General features: G+C 43.5%; 1 protein-coding gene across 1 annotated transcript; it reads left to right on the top strand.

Annotated features, from left to right (window-relative positions):
* Positions 1-5: 5 nt before the first annotated feature.
* On the top strand, positions 6-12,290 carry elac2 (elaC ribonuclease Z 2). Its single transcript, XM_087809575.1, has 24 exons — positions 6-456; positions 2,306-2,356; positions 2,424-2,494; positions 3,311-3,375; positions 3,433-3,490; positions 3,553-3,618; positions 3,676-3,708; positions 3,787-3,833; positions 4,060-4,118; positions 4,188-4,260; positions 4,945-5,057; positions 5,122-5,220; positions 5,293-5,431; positions 5,671-5,756; positions 5,946-6,055; positions 7,346-7,442; positions 7,516-7,654; positions 7,720-7,758; positions 7,835-7,947; positions 9,417-9,516; positions 9,588-9,708; positions 10,057-10,135; positions 11,696-11,840; positions 11,898-12,290. The coding sequence occupies exons 1-24, from the start codon at positions 110-112 to the stop codon at positions 12,186-12,188; spliced, it is 2,541 nt and encodes an 846-aa protein (XP_087665701.1). The 5' UTR covers positions 6-109; the 3' UTR covers positions 12,189-12,290.
* The last annotated feature ends 881 nt before the right edge of the window (positions 12,291-13,171 follow it).

Below are 13,171 nucleotides of genomic sequence, written 5' to 3'. Positions count from 1 at the left end.
CTGCACATGTGTGTACAGAGGTCCTGCGCGTCCCCTCCGGAGTCAGATCCGAAAAAAACACGGCTGGACGCGATAACCTCGTCAAGGTCGGACCCGGGTCGTGCTTAGTATGAACGCCTGCTCCGTGACTCTGCTGTCACTCAGAGCCGGGATCGGAATCGTACGGAAAACCGCGCCGAGAGCCTCGCGCTGCCCCCCGCGGACGGTCCCGCACCTGTGCCGGACCATGGCCGCCCACGACCAGGGCTACACGAAGCCCAGCCACGACCAGGGCTACACGAAGCCCAGCCACGACCAGGGCTACACGAAGCCCAGCCACAAGACAAAAGACAAACCAACCCGGCGTCAGAACCAGCCACAGAGTGTGGACGGACCGTGCCAGATGCACCTGCAGGTGGTCGGGTCCGGGAGCAGAGGCGACAGTCGCTGCATCTCCGTCCTCTCTGAGTTCAACAGGCACGTGAGACTCGCGCCAGCAACACAAATGACGTCACAGAAATGCGTAAATTCGCGTTTTAGTTTTTTGGGGAAAAGGGCCAATGATTGACCCCTGAGGAACACCACAGTCGTTTAAACACAAGTAGAAGTTCATGACAATAAATTGGATCTATTTAAATCTTAAGGGGGTCGAGGGCTTTTCACACCTCCTGGCCTGAGAGGTGAGGTGTGGGGTCTGCAGGGAGAGGGGCCCGAGAGCAGTGGTAAGCACCTGAAAAGAGCAGAAGCGGTCTAGGATGGGATGGTTGAAGGGGCCTGAGACGACCGGTCTGCAGCCAGACTGTTTTGAACCTGGCGCTTTACAAACGAACTTACTTGAATAGATGAATATCTAAAGTGTTAAAAATGCAAACGCGTAAGTCAGAGTTAATGTCAGTTTAAAATCTCCCCCAAAAAAAGAGTAAAACAATTTGGTATAATTGTCCTTAAATGTAATTCATGAGGTTTTATTTGCCACTTTTTGGATGATTGTGAATTTGTTTGTAAAATTTGAATTTTAAACTGGTCAAAAAGTTTCATGGTCTCATGACTTTAAACTTTCCTGAAACTCAAACTACAAATAACGCACGTTTGAATCAGGAAATGCGTAAATTTGCGTTTTAGTTTTTTTGGGGAAAAGGGCCAATGATTGACCCCTGAGGAACACCACAGTCATTTAAACACAAGTAGAAGTTCATGACAATAGATTGGATCTATTTAAATCTTAAGGGGGTCGAGGGCTTTTCACACCTCCTGGCCTGAGAGGTGAGGTGTGGGGTCTGCAGGGAGAGGGGCCCGAGAGCAGTGGTAAGCACCTGAAAAGAGCAGAAGCGGTCTAGGATGGGATGGTTGAAGGGGCCTGAGACGACCGGTCTGCAGCCAGATTGTTTTGAACCTGGCGCTTTACAAACTAACTTACTTGAATAGATGAATATCTAAAGTGTTAAAAATGCGAACGCGTAAGTCAGAGTTAATGTCAGTTTAAAATCTCCCCAAAAAAAAGAGTAAAACAATTTGGTATAATTGTCCTTAAATGTAATTCATGAGGTTTTATTTGCCACTTTTTGGATGATTGTGAATTTGTTTGTAAAATTTGAATTTTAAACTCTGGTCAAAAAGTTTCATGGTCTCATGACTTGAAACTTTCCTGAAACTCAAACTTCAAATAACGCACGTTTGAATCAGGAAATGCGTAAATTCGCATTTTAGTTTTTTTTGGGGAAAAGGGCCAACGATTGACCCCTGAGGAACACCACAGTCGTTTAAACACAAGTAGAAGTTCATGACAATAAATTGGATCTATTTAAATCTTAAGGGGGTCGAGGGCTTTTCACACCTCCTGGCCTGAGAGGTGAGGTGTGGGGTCTGCAGGGAGAGGGGCCCGAGAGCAGTGGTAAGCACCTGAAAAGAGCAGAAGCTGTCTGGGATGGGATGGTTGAAGGGGCCTGAGACGACCGGTCTGCAGCCAGATTGTTTTGAACCTGGCGCTTTACAAACTAACTTACTTGAATAGATGAATATCTAAAGTGTTAAAAATGCAAACGCGTAAGTCAGAGTTAATGTCAGTTTAAAATCTCCCCAAAAAAAAGAGTAAAACAATTTGGTAAAATTGTCCTTAAATGTAATTCATGTGGTTTTATTTGCCACTTTTTTTGGATGATTGTGAATTTGTTTGTAAATTTAAACTCTGGTCAAAAAGTTTTATGGTCTCATGTCTATAAACGTTCTAGTTTTTTTGTTGGGAAAAAGGGCCAATGATTGACCCCTGAGGAACTCCACAGTGGTGTAAACATGAAGTTTGATGATGAAACTTTCCTTCCACGTCCAGCTATCTGTTCAACTGCGGCGAGAGAACCCAGAGAGGGTTACAGGAACACGGGTGAGCGACGCTCCTCAGATCCTCCTGGTCGTCGCCGCCGCCGCCGCTAACGCTTCTGTTTTCACAGGCTCCGCCTTTCTCGCCTGGACAAGGTGTTCGTGACCCAGATGAGCTGGGAGAACGTCGGCGGTTTGTCAGGTCAGAGGTCAAAGCTGCACTTTGCTTTCACTGAACCGTCGAGTCGATAAAGATCCTTGTTCACAGTAGAGAATAAATACATGAAATAAAACACAAGAAAAGTATGGATCTTACATTAAAGTGCGAAATAAAATAATATATTATCCTTTTTTTGTGTGTATTATTACATACGTTATTAAGTCACGTGAGTTTTTGTTCTCGCCCCAAACCATGAATTAAATAAATTATTTTGAGGTAAAACTTTAAAACATTTATACATTTTTATGTCCTAATTTGTGTGTTATTGGTTATTATTGTTACCATTTTATTGTTTTTATTTATGTATTATGTTTTTTTTTTCATTATTATATCAATATGCATACTTTGTGTGTGAGTATGTGAATGTACTGCTGAAACGAAATAAGGGAAAAATGTCAATCAATCAAAAATACGTGGGATCTTTAAAGTATGTACTTTTTTGAGTATTGTTTTGATTGTCTAAGCGCTTTGTGACCCTGGTCTCGAAAAGCGCTATATAAATAAATATTACTTACTTACTTACTTAAATGAATCATACACTGAAAAATATATATAGTATTAGAATAACACAAAGTCCTAATAATGATTAAACACAGTAACAATATCACAAAAACATTATAAATATTGATCGACTTCTTGAATATCAAACTACCTAATTTATTAAGGAGGTTCAGGGGCCAAACGAGGCCCCCCTTTGATGAACTACTCCATCAACGCTATAATCGTCTGGCGCCATCTAGTGGACACACTCCCACCTGCACCTCCACGACGCCTGTTTAACACGTGACTCTCCCGCAGGGATCATCGCGACGGTGAAGGACATCGGTGTTCCCAAGTTAGTCCTCGTCGGACCCCCACAGCTGGTGAGTCCTCGTCCTCGTCTCCCTCCTCCCGGCCACTCACCCCCCCCGTCTCTCCAGGAGAACTTCGTTCAGGCCACCAAGCACTTCGCCGGGTCGCTGCACGGGATCGAGCTGCGTAGGTGTTTAGATCGTGGTTTCGATTGCTCGGGTCTGACCGGCGCTGCCGTGACGTTTCAGAGGTGCATCCGTGCACGGAGGTGAGCTCGGACAACACCATGACGGTCCATCCGGTGCCTATATTCGGTGAGTCCGGGAGAGTCGCCAGATTGTCTGGAGTTTAACTTCCTGTTCCACCTGCAGCCCGGCCCAGGAGCCCCAGACCGGCGAGTCCAGGTGAGTCGTGAAGTTCACCATCCACCCCGCCTGTCGTCATGGCAACACAATGACTCCGGGTTGTATTTTTATTTATAGGTGACAAAAGAAAAGATCCCACTTTGTTGGTGGCCTTCGTGTGTCGGGTGCGTCTTTGTTTTTATGTTCCGCATGTTTTTAAAAAGTTATGTTCACTTGAAGGTTTGTTCGTTTTACTTGAGAGTTTTGTAGGTTTAGAGTGTCTGACCGTCTGTCCGTCTGTCCGTCCGTCCGTCCGTCCGTCTGTCCGTCCGTCCGTCCGTCCGTCTTGTATAACCTGTGATCCGCACAAACATGTCCGACTAAACTCACGACAACTTTTCGTGGGCTCAGCTCAAGACGAAGAGCGGCAGGTTCCTGGTGGAGGAGGCGGTGAAGCTCGGGCTGCCCTTGTGAGTTCCTTGTTGTCGCGTGAAGACACTCAAAAAACCCCAACATTCAACCGGTCCTGGTCTCCTCAGGGGGACGCCGGAGATCGGCGTCATGATCCGGAAACTGAAGCAAGGAGAGAGTGTCGCGTATAAAGGACAAGAGGTGAGGAACGCTTTTTTTTTTTTTTTTTCCCCAGACTCGTAGAATGTCCAAAGATGGATCCTTGTGGAACACCAGTGCTGTGTCTCAAATCGCATACTAATCTTAGTATGCTAGAAGTTAGTATGCATCAGTTTAGTATGCATACTAACTAGTACGCAAATTCTCTGCAGATAGTATGTCTCAAATCAAACCCTGAAGCTACACACTAACCGGAAATCACATGACAGCTTCTTCTTCTACTTCTATTTAACGATGTTTCAAGCAGCTGTTTGAACGCTATCGCCACCTGCTGGCAGCACGTATTGCAACTTTGGAAAAAGAAATAAAGAAAAAATATGAGAATCTAAATAATCGCGAGATATTTAAGCTGGTATCAGCAGCGAAGACGTGTTTATCCTCCTACTGCTGCTGAAAATACACATTTAAGTATATGCATATATATGCATTTATATATGACGTAACTTCCGTTTAAAACGTCACTAAAATGGCGGCTGTTTAGTGTGGTTAGTGTCCATCGAACCATGCTAGTTTTGTGGGCGTGTTAGTACGCCAATTTAGTATGCATGGGGCACTAAATTTTGCATACTAAGAATTGAGACACACTAACGTACTAAAAATACTAACTTTTAGTACGTTAGTGTGCGATTTGAGACACAGCACAGGAGGTTGACTGGTCTCTCGTAGATCCGGCCGGAGCAGGTCTGCACGCCCCCGACGCCGGGCTCCGTGTTCATAGTGGTGGAGTGTCCGTCGGAGGAGTTCCTCAAACCCGTGTGTGAAAACCCGCAGCTGGCCGGGTGGGTTCGCGTGCTCGGGTCGTCGGGGGGTCGTCGGTTGACCGGCTGGGTCTCGTGTTTGCAGGTACCACTCGGGGGGGACGGAGGACGCCCCGAAGCTGGTGATCCACTTGACCCCGGAGTCCATCCTGAGAACGGACGAGTACCGAGAGTGGATGGAGAGGTCGGTTCCGGAGACGCCGGCCTGTGTGACCGGCCGTTCCTTTACTGACCGGTTCTGTCTGGTTCTGCGAAGGTTTCCGCCCGGAACGGAACACCTGCTCGTGAACGAGAGCGCCATCGACACCCGCAACACCGCCTGCCACAAGATCCAGACTCACCTGCACATGATCCACCCGCAGGTCTTCCCGGAGCTGCGGACCGTCGGGACTAAGGTACTAGAACTTTCCACTGATACGTTGTGTTTAAGAAACATCTTAAGACGTTTCTATTTGTTCAGGCTTTTCCTTGATTTTCTGGAACTCCTGTTGTGTTCTCAGTTTTATCTTGACCTTTAAAGTATGTACTTTATTGAATATTGTTTTGATTGATTGATTGATAATTCTATAAGGGTCCGTTTTATAAGGAAGGACGAGTATACCTACGATTTCTCACGCTCTTCTGCGCACGTCAGGAACCGCCGGCGGCGCTGCAGGTCTCGGCCGTCCGAGCCGAACGTTCTCTCAAGTACCAGTTGTGTCCGGCGCTGGGTTGGCAGAGGTCAGTGGCTCCTTAAATCCTCCTCAAGTTCACTCCTGACAACAATCCTGAACGGACCGTCGCCCCCGTAAACCTCCCTCCCCTCGTTACTCTGCTCCGGAGCTTCCTTCTGTCAAATTAGTGTCGGACACGATCCCCGGCGCCGTGTTCGCGCTCGGCCGCGTCTTGACTTCCCGTCTCGTTCGTTAGAGACGCCATCTCCGCCTGCAGCGCCGAGCACTTCCTGCAAGAGGCGGCTGAGATCCCCAACTTCCTTGAGGAGGCGCAGAAGTGCAGGAGGACGTGCACCGACGACTCCGGTGAGAACTTCTTTAATGGTCTGGTGTTTGGATCGACAATAGCCGTCGACGGACGACGACCTTTTGGTTTTTGTTTATGTGAGAAAAGTTTATTATCTGTTCAAAATTATTCTTTTGATTGAATCAACTTTTCTGGGTTTTTAAATAAAGAATATAGAATTTTTTTAATTTAAAATATTTTATTGAAGTCAATTGTTTTTGGATTTAAATATTGATGCAACTTTTTGATAGAAATATTTATTGTTTTGAGATTAAAGTGAATTTTCTTTTTTTTAATGAAATATTTTTTGATTGAAACGACTTTTCTGGGTTTTTAAATAAATAATATAGTATTTTTTTTATTTAAAATATTTTATTGAAGTCATATATTTTTGGATTAAAATATTGATGCAACTTTTTGATAAAAAATATGTATTATTGTTTTAAGATTAAAGCAGAATCTTTTTATTTTTTTATGAAAATATTTTTTGTTTGAAACAACTTTTCTGGGTTTTTAAATAAATAACATAGTATTTTTTTTATTTAAAATAAAGAATATATATATTTTTTTTATTTTAAATAAAGAATATAGATATATTTTTATTTAAAATATTCTATTGAAGTATTTTATTTTTGGATTTAAATATTGATGCAACTTTTTGATAGAAATATTTATTGTTTTGAGATTAAAGCAATTTTTATTTTTTTTAATAAATATTTTTGATTGAAACAACTTTTCTAGGTTTTTAAATAAAGAATATAGATATATTTTTTATTTTAAATAAAGAATATAGATTTTCTTTTTAATTTAAAATATTTTATTGAAGTCAATTATTTTTGGATTTAAATATTGATGCAACTTTTTGATACAAATATTTATTGTTTTATGATTAAAGCAGTTTTCTTTTTTAAATGAGAAATTTTTGATTTAATCATTTTTTCTGGGTTTCTAAATAAAGAATATAGTATTTTTTTTAGTTTAAAATATTTTATTGAAGTCATTTATTTTTGGATTTAAATATTGATGCTACTTTTTGATAAAACATATTTATTGTTTTATGATTAAAGAAATTTTTTTTTTTTTTTAATGAAAATATTTCTTGATTTAAAATGAAGCAAAAGGACATTTTTAATGAAGCGACATTTTTGGGATTTAAAATATTATTTTGGATTAAAGCCATTTTTTTGTTTGAAGAAACGTATTTAAAAATGAAGCGACTTTGTTCTATAATTCAAATAGAACATAAAGTTTATCTTCTAAACATTAACTGGTTTAAACGCTTCATTTATTGTTTACACTTGTGTTTCCAGGAGAGACGCTAAATTATCCAGAAGTGGTTTTCCTGGGAACCGGGTCTTCTGTGCCCAACAAGCTGAGGAACCTCAGCGGCACTTTAGTCAACATCAGGTTTTCGTGACGCTCGTCTTTCTTCTTGGCGACGGTTCGTCAGAATAACGTGTTTTTTGTGTTTGTTTTCCAGCCCGAGTCGCTCGCTGCTGCTGGACTGCGGCGAAGGCACGTTCGGTCAACTGTGTCAACACTACGGAGACGACGTGGACCAAGTTCTGTCCAGGATCTCCACCGTCTTCATCTCGCACATGCACGCCGACCATCACACCGTCAGTCTCCCGGAGGACGAGCGTCTGAAGGCTCGTCCAGTAACTCTTTCCTGTCTTCATCTCAGGGTTTGCTGAAGTTGCTGTTGGAGTTGAGACGAACGTTGGTACGTTTGACGTCCATGAAGAGGTCCGTCCTCCTCGTACCTGAACCTCTGACCTCACCATGCTAATGCTCCTCAGACGACCTTGGGACGACCCCTCAAGCCCGTCTTCCTGCTGGCTCCGGTTCCGCTCATGACCTGGCTCTGTCAGTACAACAACCAATGCGAGGATATCGCCCTCGACCTCATCAAGTATGTGAAGGTCACACATCTAGCGTCGCCTTAAATGCTACGTGTAGCATCGACTCAATCATTGGTCAATGTTATTACATTCCGGTAAGATCCACAGATGAGCTGTTGTGCTACATTTAGCAAGGCAGGCTTTGCTACATTTAGCTTAGCCAGAAATGCTACTTTTAGCTTAGCGCTGCTACATCTGGCATCGCCTTAAATGCTACATGTAGCATCTCCATCAATGCTACATGTAGCCGTGCCATCAATGCAGCAGCGCCATCAATGTAGCATCGCCATCAATGCTACATATAGCCTCGCCATCAATGTAGCATCGCCATCAATGCTACATATAGCCTCACCATCAATGCAGCATCGCCATCAATGATACATATAGCCTCGCCATCGATGCAGCATCGCCATCAATGCTACTTATAGCCTTCGCCATCAATGCTACTTATAGCCTCGGCATCAATGCTACATGTAGCCTTGCCATCAAGGCTACATATAGCAGCGCCATCAGTGCTACATGTAGCCTCGCCATCAATGCTACATATAGCAGCGCCATCAGTGCTACATATAGCATTGCCATCAATGCTACATATAGCCTCGCCATCAATGCTACATATAGCAGCGCCATCAGTGCTACATGTAGCCTCGCCATCAATGCTACATATAGCAGCGCCATCAGTGCTACATATAGCCTCACCATCAATGTAGCATCGCCATCAGTGCTACATATAGCCTCGCTATCAATGTAGCATCGCCATCAATGCTACATATAGCATTGCCATCAATGTAGCATCGCCGTCAATGATACATGTAGCATCGCCATCAGTGCTACATGTAGCATCGCCATCAGTGCTACATATAGCCTCGCCATCAATGTAGCATCGCCATCAGTGCTACATATAGCCTCGCCATCAATGTAGCATCGCCATCAATGCTACATATAGCATCGCCATCAATGATACATATAGCCTCGCCATCAATGTAGTATCGCCATCAATGCTACATGTAGTATCGCCATCAATGATACATGTAGCATCGCCGTCAATGCTACATGTAGCATCGCCGTCAATGATACATGTAGCATCGCCGTCAATGATACATGTAGCATCGCCTTCAATGATACATATAGCATTTATTATAGCCTCCAATGCTATATTTAGCATCTATGCTATATTTAGCATTGCATACCAAATCATTTTAAATAGCGATTGGTAAATGTTATTACATTCCGGTAAGATCCACAGATGACCACATGTAGCGTAACATGCTGTGTTGAATACAGCCTTTATTGCTACATTTAGCATGTTTAGCATCCTTATATTTGACATGAACGTAGCAACTGCTGTGTTGTTTCTCGCTCAGTTTAACTTTGTAAAAGTTTATCTTGAACCTAAAAACTATTTTCTACAATTTGAGGTGGTTTTGCTATTTACAAAAAGTTTTGGACCATCTCTCTTGACCCGACCCGTGTCTTTCAGCCACATCCCGAACGACGCTCTGCTGGAACGCGGCAAAGGTCTGACCCAGAAGACCCTCGCGCTCATAGAGGACATGCTGCGGCAGAACGAGCTGCAGGAGGTCAGCGCCTCAATGTAGCATCGATGCTACATTTAGCATGATGCTAAACCGTGCTAAATGTTCTGTTCCAGTTCCGGACCTGCTACGCGCGTCACCAGTTCAACTCCTTCGCCTGCAGCTTCAAGCACCAGTCCGGCTGGAAAGTGGCCTTCTCCGGGGACACCATGCCCTGCGAGGCCTTCGTGAACATCGGTCAGTGGCGCTCGCGGCGGCGTGCTAACGAAGTGGACTCTGGCGGACGCGGCGTCCTCCTCTTTTATTGTTCCCCTGAATAATTGATTTGATCTTTCTTAATACTGGAGATCGGTTCTGGCTCCGGCTAACGCCTCCTCGGGGAGCGCTCTTCATCGACTTCCCAGAAATTGCCCGGACTGGACTCGGTCCAAGGGAAGCCTCCAGCGAACCGCTCGTTCATTAGCCGGCGCCGGCTCGCTCGCCCGGGCGCTCGTTGATTACATCGGGGGCCGGCGGCTTGATTTCCTGCGGGAACGAGAAAGCGCCGCGAGCGTCGGGATCTGATCCGATTGTGGTTCTCCGCAGGTAAGGACGCGACGCTGCTGATCCACGAGGCCACGCTGCAGGACGGGATGGAGGACGAGGCCCTCAGTAAGAGACACAGGTGAGGAGCGTCGGTCACTCAGGTGTGTCGACCGTAACACATATTTATTTGAAAGAACCTCAAACACAAAATACTGTCAAAGTTTCAAAGGAAAAAAAAAAAGATCTTAAAAAGAATTTGCTTGACTCTGGTGTTGTGATAGTGTAGTAACAAGTATATATGTGTAGTATTGTCCAGTACTTGACTCTGGTGTTGTGATAGTGTAGTAACAAGTATATATGTGTAGTATTGTCCAGTACTTGACTCTGGTGTTGTGATAGTGTAGTAACAAGTAAATATGTGTAGTATTGTCCAGTACTTGACTCTGGTGTTGTGATAGTGTAGTAACAAGTATATATGTGTAGTATTGTCCAGTACTTGACTCTGGTGTTGTGATAGTGTAGTAACAAGTATATATGTGTAGTATTGTCCAGTACTTGTCTCTGGTGTTGTGATAGTGTAGAAACAAGTATATATGTGTAGTATTGTCCAGTACTTGTCTCTGGTGTTGTGATAGTGTAGAAACAAGTATATATGTGTAGTATTGTCCAGTACTTGACTCTGGTGTTGTGATAGTGTAGTAACAAGTATATATGTGTAGTATTGTCCAGTACTTGTCTCTGGTGTTGTGATAGTGTAGAAACAAGTATATATGTGTAGTATTGTCCAGTACTTGACTCTGGTGTTGTGATAGTGTAGTAACAAGTATATATGTGTAGTATTGTCCAGTACTTGACTCTGGTGTTGTGATAGTGTAGTAACAAGTATATATGTGTAGTATTGTCCAGTACTTGTCTCTGGTGTTGTGATAGTGTAGTAACAAGTATATATGTGTAGTATTGTCCAGTACTTGTCTCTGGTGTTGTGATAGTGTAGTAACAAGGATATATGTGTAGTATTGTCCAGTACTTGACTCTGGTGTTGTGATAGTGTAGTAACAAGTATATATGTGTAGTATTGTCCAGTACTTGACTCTGGTGTTGTGATAGTGTAGTAACAAGTATATATGTGTATTATTGTCCAGTACTTGACTCTGGTGTTGTGGTAGTGTATTAACAAGTATATATGTGTAGTATTGTCCAGTACTTGACTCTGGTGTTGTGATAGTGTAGTAACAAGTATATATGTGTAGTATTGTCCAGTACTTGACTCTGGTGTTGTGATAGTGTAGTAACAAGTATATATGTGTAGTATTGTCCAGTACTTGACTCTGGTGTTGTGATAGTGTAGTAACAAGTATATATGTGTAGTATTGTCCAGTACTTGACTCTGGTGTTGTAGTATTTACAGACCACATGATTCTTGACGAAGTCGTAACTGATTTAATTTGTTTTCAAACCAAAATTTGTCCAAACATCAGCTTTAAAATCTGCTGGACTCACTGTATCCTCTCGTCCTCAGTCACTCGCCAGCTTCTCGCAGGATTTCATTGTTCCTTTAGATGTCAAGGACGTCTGCTTTACTGCTGCCATCTAGTGGCCATAACTATAGGAGCTTTGTTGTCACAGTATTTTCGCCAATTTCTCGCCAACTAAAGGGGTCAAAGTTCAAAGTTTAACGCCCCCTGGATTGTCTCCGCAGCACGACCTCGCAGGCCATCAACATCGGGATCAAGATGAACGCCGACTTCATCATGCTCAACCACTTCAGCCAGCGCTACGCCAAGATCCCCGTCATCAACGAGCGCTTCACCGAGCGCGTGGGGATCTCCTTCGACCACATGCAGGTAAGACCGCGGCAGAAACCTCCCCAGAACCGTTCGTCATCACCGCCTACCCTTCAGGTCCGCCTGTCCGACCTGAGGACCCTGCACGGGTTCATCCCCGCGCTCAAGATGCTCTACAACAAGGAGATCGAGGAGATGGACAAGGTGACCGAGCGGCTGGAGTGGATGAAGGAGCAGGGTCTCAAGAAGGAGCCGGGTCCCAAGAAGGGTCTCAAGAAGGAGCCGGGTCCCAAGAAGGGTCTCAAGAAGGAGCCGGGTCCCAAGAAGGGTCTCAAGAAGGAGCAGGGTCTCAAGCGGGAGCCGTCGGCAGGTTCCGATCCGGAGCAGAAGAGACTGAAGACCAACTGAGGAGCAGAAGAGTTTCTGTTTGAAGACATTTTTATTTGTTTTATTGAGCTGCACTATGTTGGTTTGCTTTTGCCCCGAATCAGAATAAATCCCACAAACGTCTTTGACGACTTTCATTTCACTCTGATCCTACTTTTGTGTTTATTTCATCCGAGACCCGACCCGTGGACATTTTGTGGAGGAAATCGGAGTTAAAAGTGATGATAAAGTTTGATCAAAGTCGTCTGCAAATGAAGTAAAGTTATCATGTGATATTTAGTTTTAATTAAAGTTCAAAATGCGTCTTATTAAAAAGTTAACTTAAACTAATAACAAAACATGATCATTTATATCAATATAATGAATTGATTAAACTGAACAAAATTACATTTAAATCGTTTTTATTCTTTGAAACCAACCTAACTTCCTGTTTTCTGGAGGTTTCGGCCACATGGGGGCGCCAGTGAGCTTCGAAAGTTTCTCTCACGAGAACTCTGTTGGCGTTTATTTATCTTTTGGTTAAATCACGTGATTCTTAATGATCCCAAACCTAAGATACGAAGCGTTGTTGCCACTCTGACGTCAACAAGCCCTTTGCATTTAAAATAAACCTATTTTAATTTATTTGTAGAATGAAGGTTTATTACATGTAATCGTATTTATCTGCTACATAGTCGACATGTCGGATCAAAAAATAATAAAACAAAACGAGTTTTTTTCTCCCCCTGGTCTCGAATATGAAGGAACAGTCACGTGTTTCTATTGAGATATTTGATATTTTATTTGACTTCATCTGTTAAATGTTCGCATCACACGACGAGCAACAAACATCTTCGGAAGCAGCTGAGGCCACGCGAGGTTACCATGGCAACAAGCACATTGTGGGGTTCCCCAGGATCCTGCGAACATGAATGAGCGAGCCGTGGTTGGACTGCGTCACAGGAAGTCCTGCAGGATCACACTTGAAGTCTCGGACGTTGACTTCAAATACAGGCTTTTATTGT

The sequence above is a fragment of the Callionymus lyra genome, chromosome 15, assembly GCF_982586985.1.
Source record: "Callionymus lyra chromosome 15, fCalLyr1.hap1.1, whole genome shotgun sequence".
NCBI classification, from domain to species: Eukaryota; Metazoa; Chordata; class Actinopteri; order Syngnathiformes; family Callionymidae; genus Callionymus; species Callionymus lyra.
Note: the sequence above shows the minus strand (reverse complement) of the source record. Positions and strands in the feature narration are given on the sequence as shown.

Excerpts from the sequence above, each read along its gene's own strand:
- elac2 (XM_087809575.1), top strand. The coding sequence starts at position 110 with ATGAACGCCTGCTCCGTGACTCTGCTGTCACTCAGAGCCGGGATCGGA. Across the intron at positions 2,495-3,310 it reads GAACGTCGGCGGTTTGTCAG|GGATCATCGCGACGGTGAAG; the intron begins GTCAGAGGTCAA and ends ACTCTCCCGCAG. Across the intron at positions 5,432-5,670 it reads TGCGGACCGTCGGGACTAAG|GAACCGCCGGCGGCGCTGCA; the intron begins GTACTAGAACTT and ends TGCGCACGTCAG.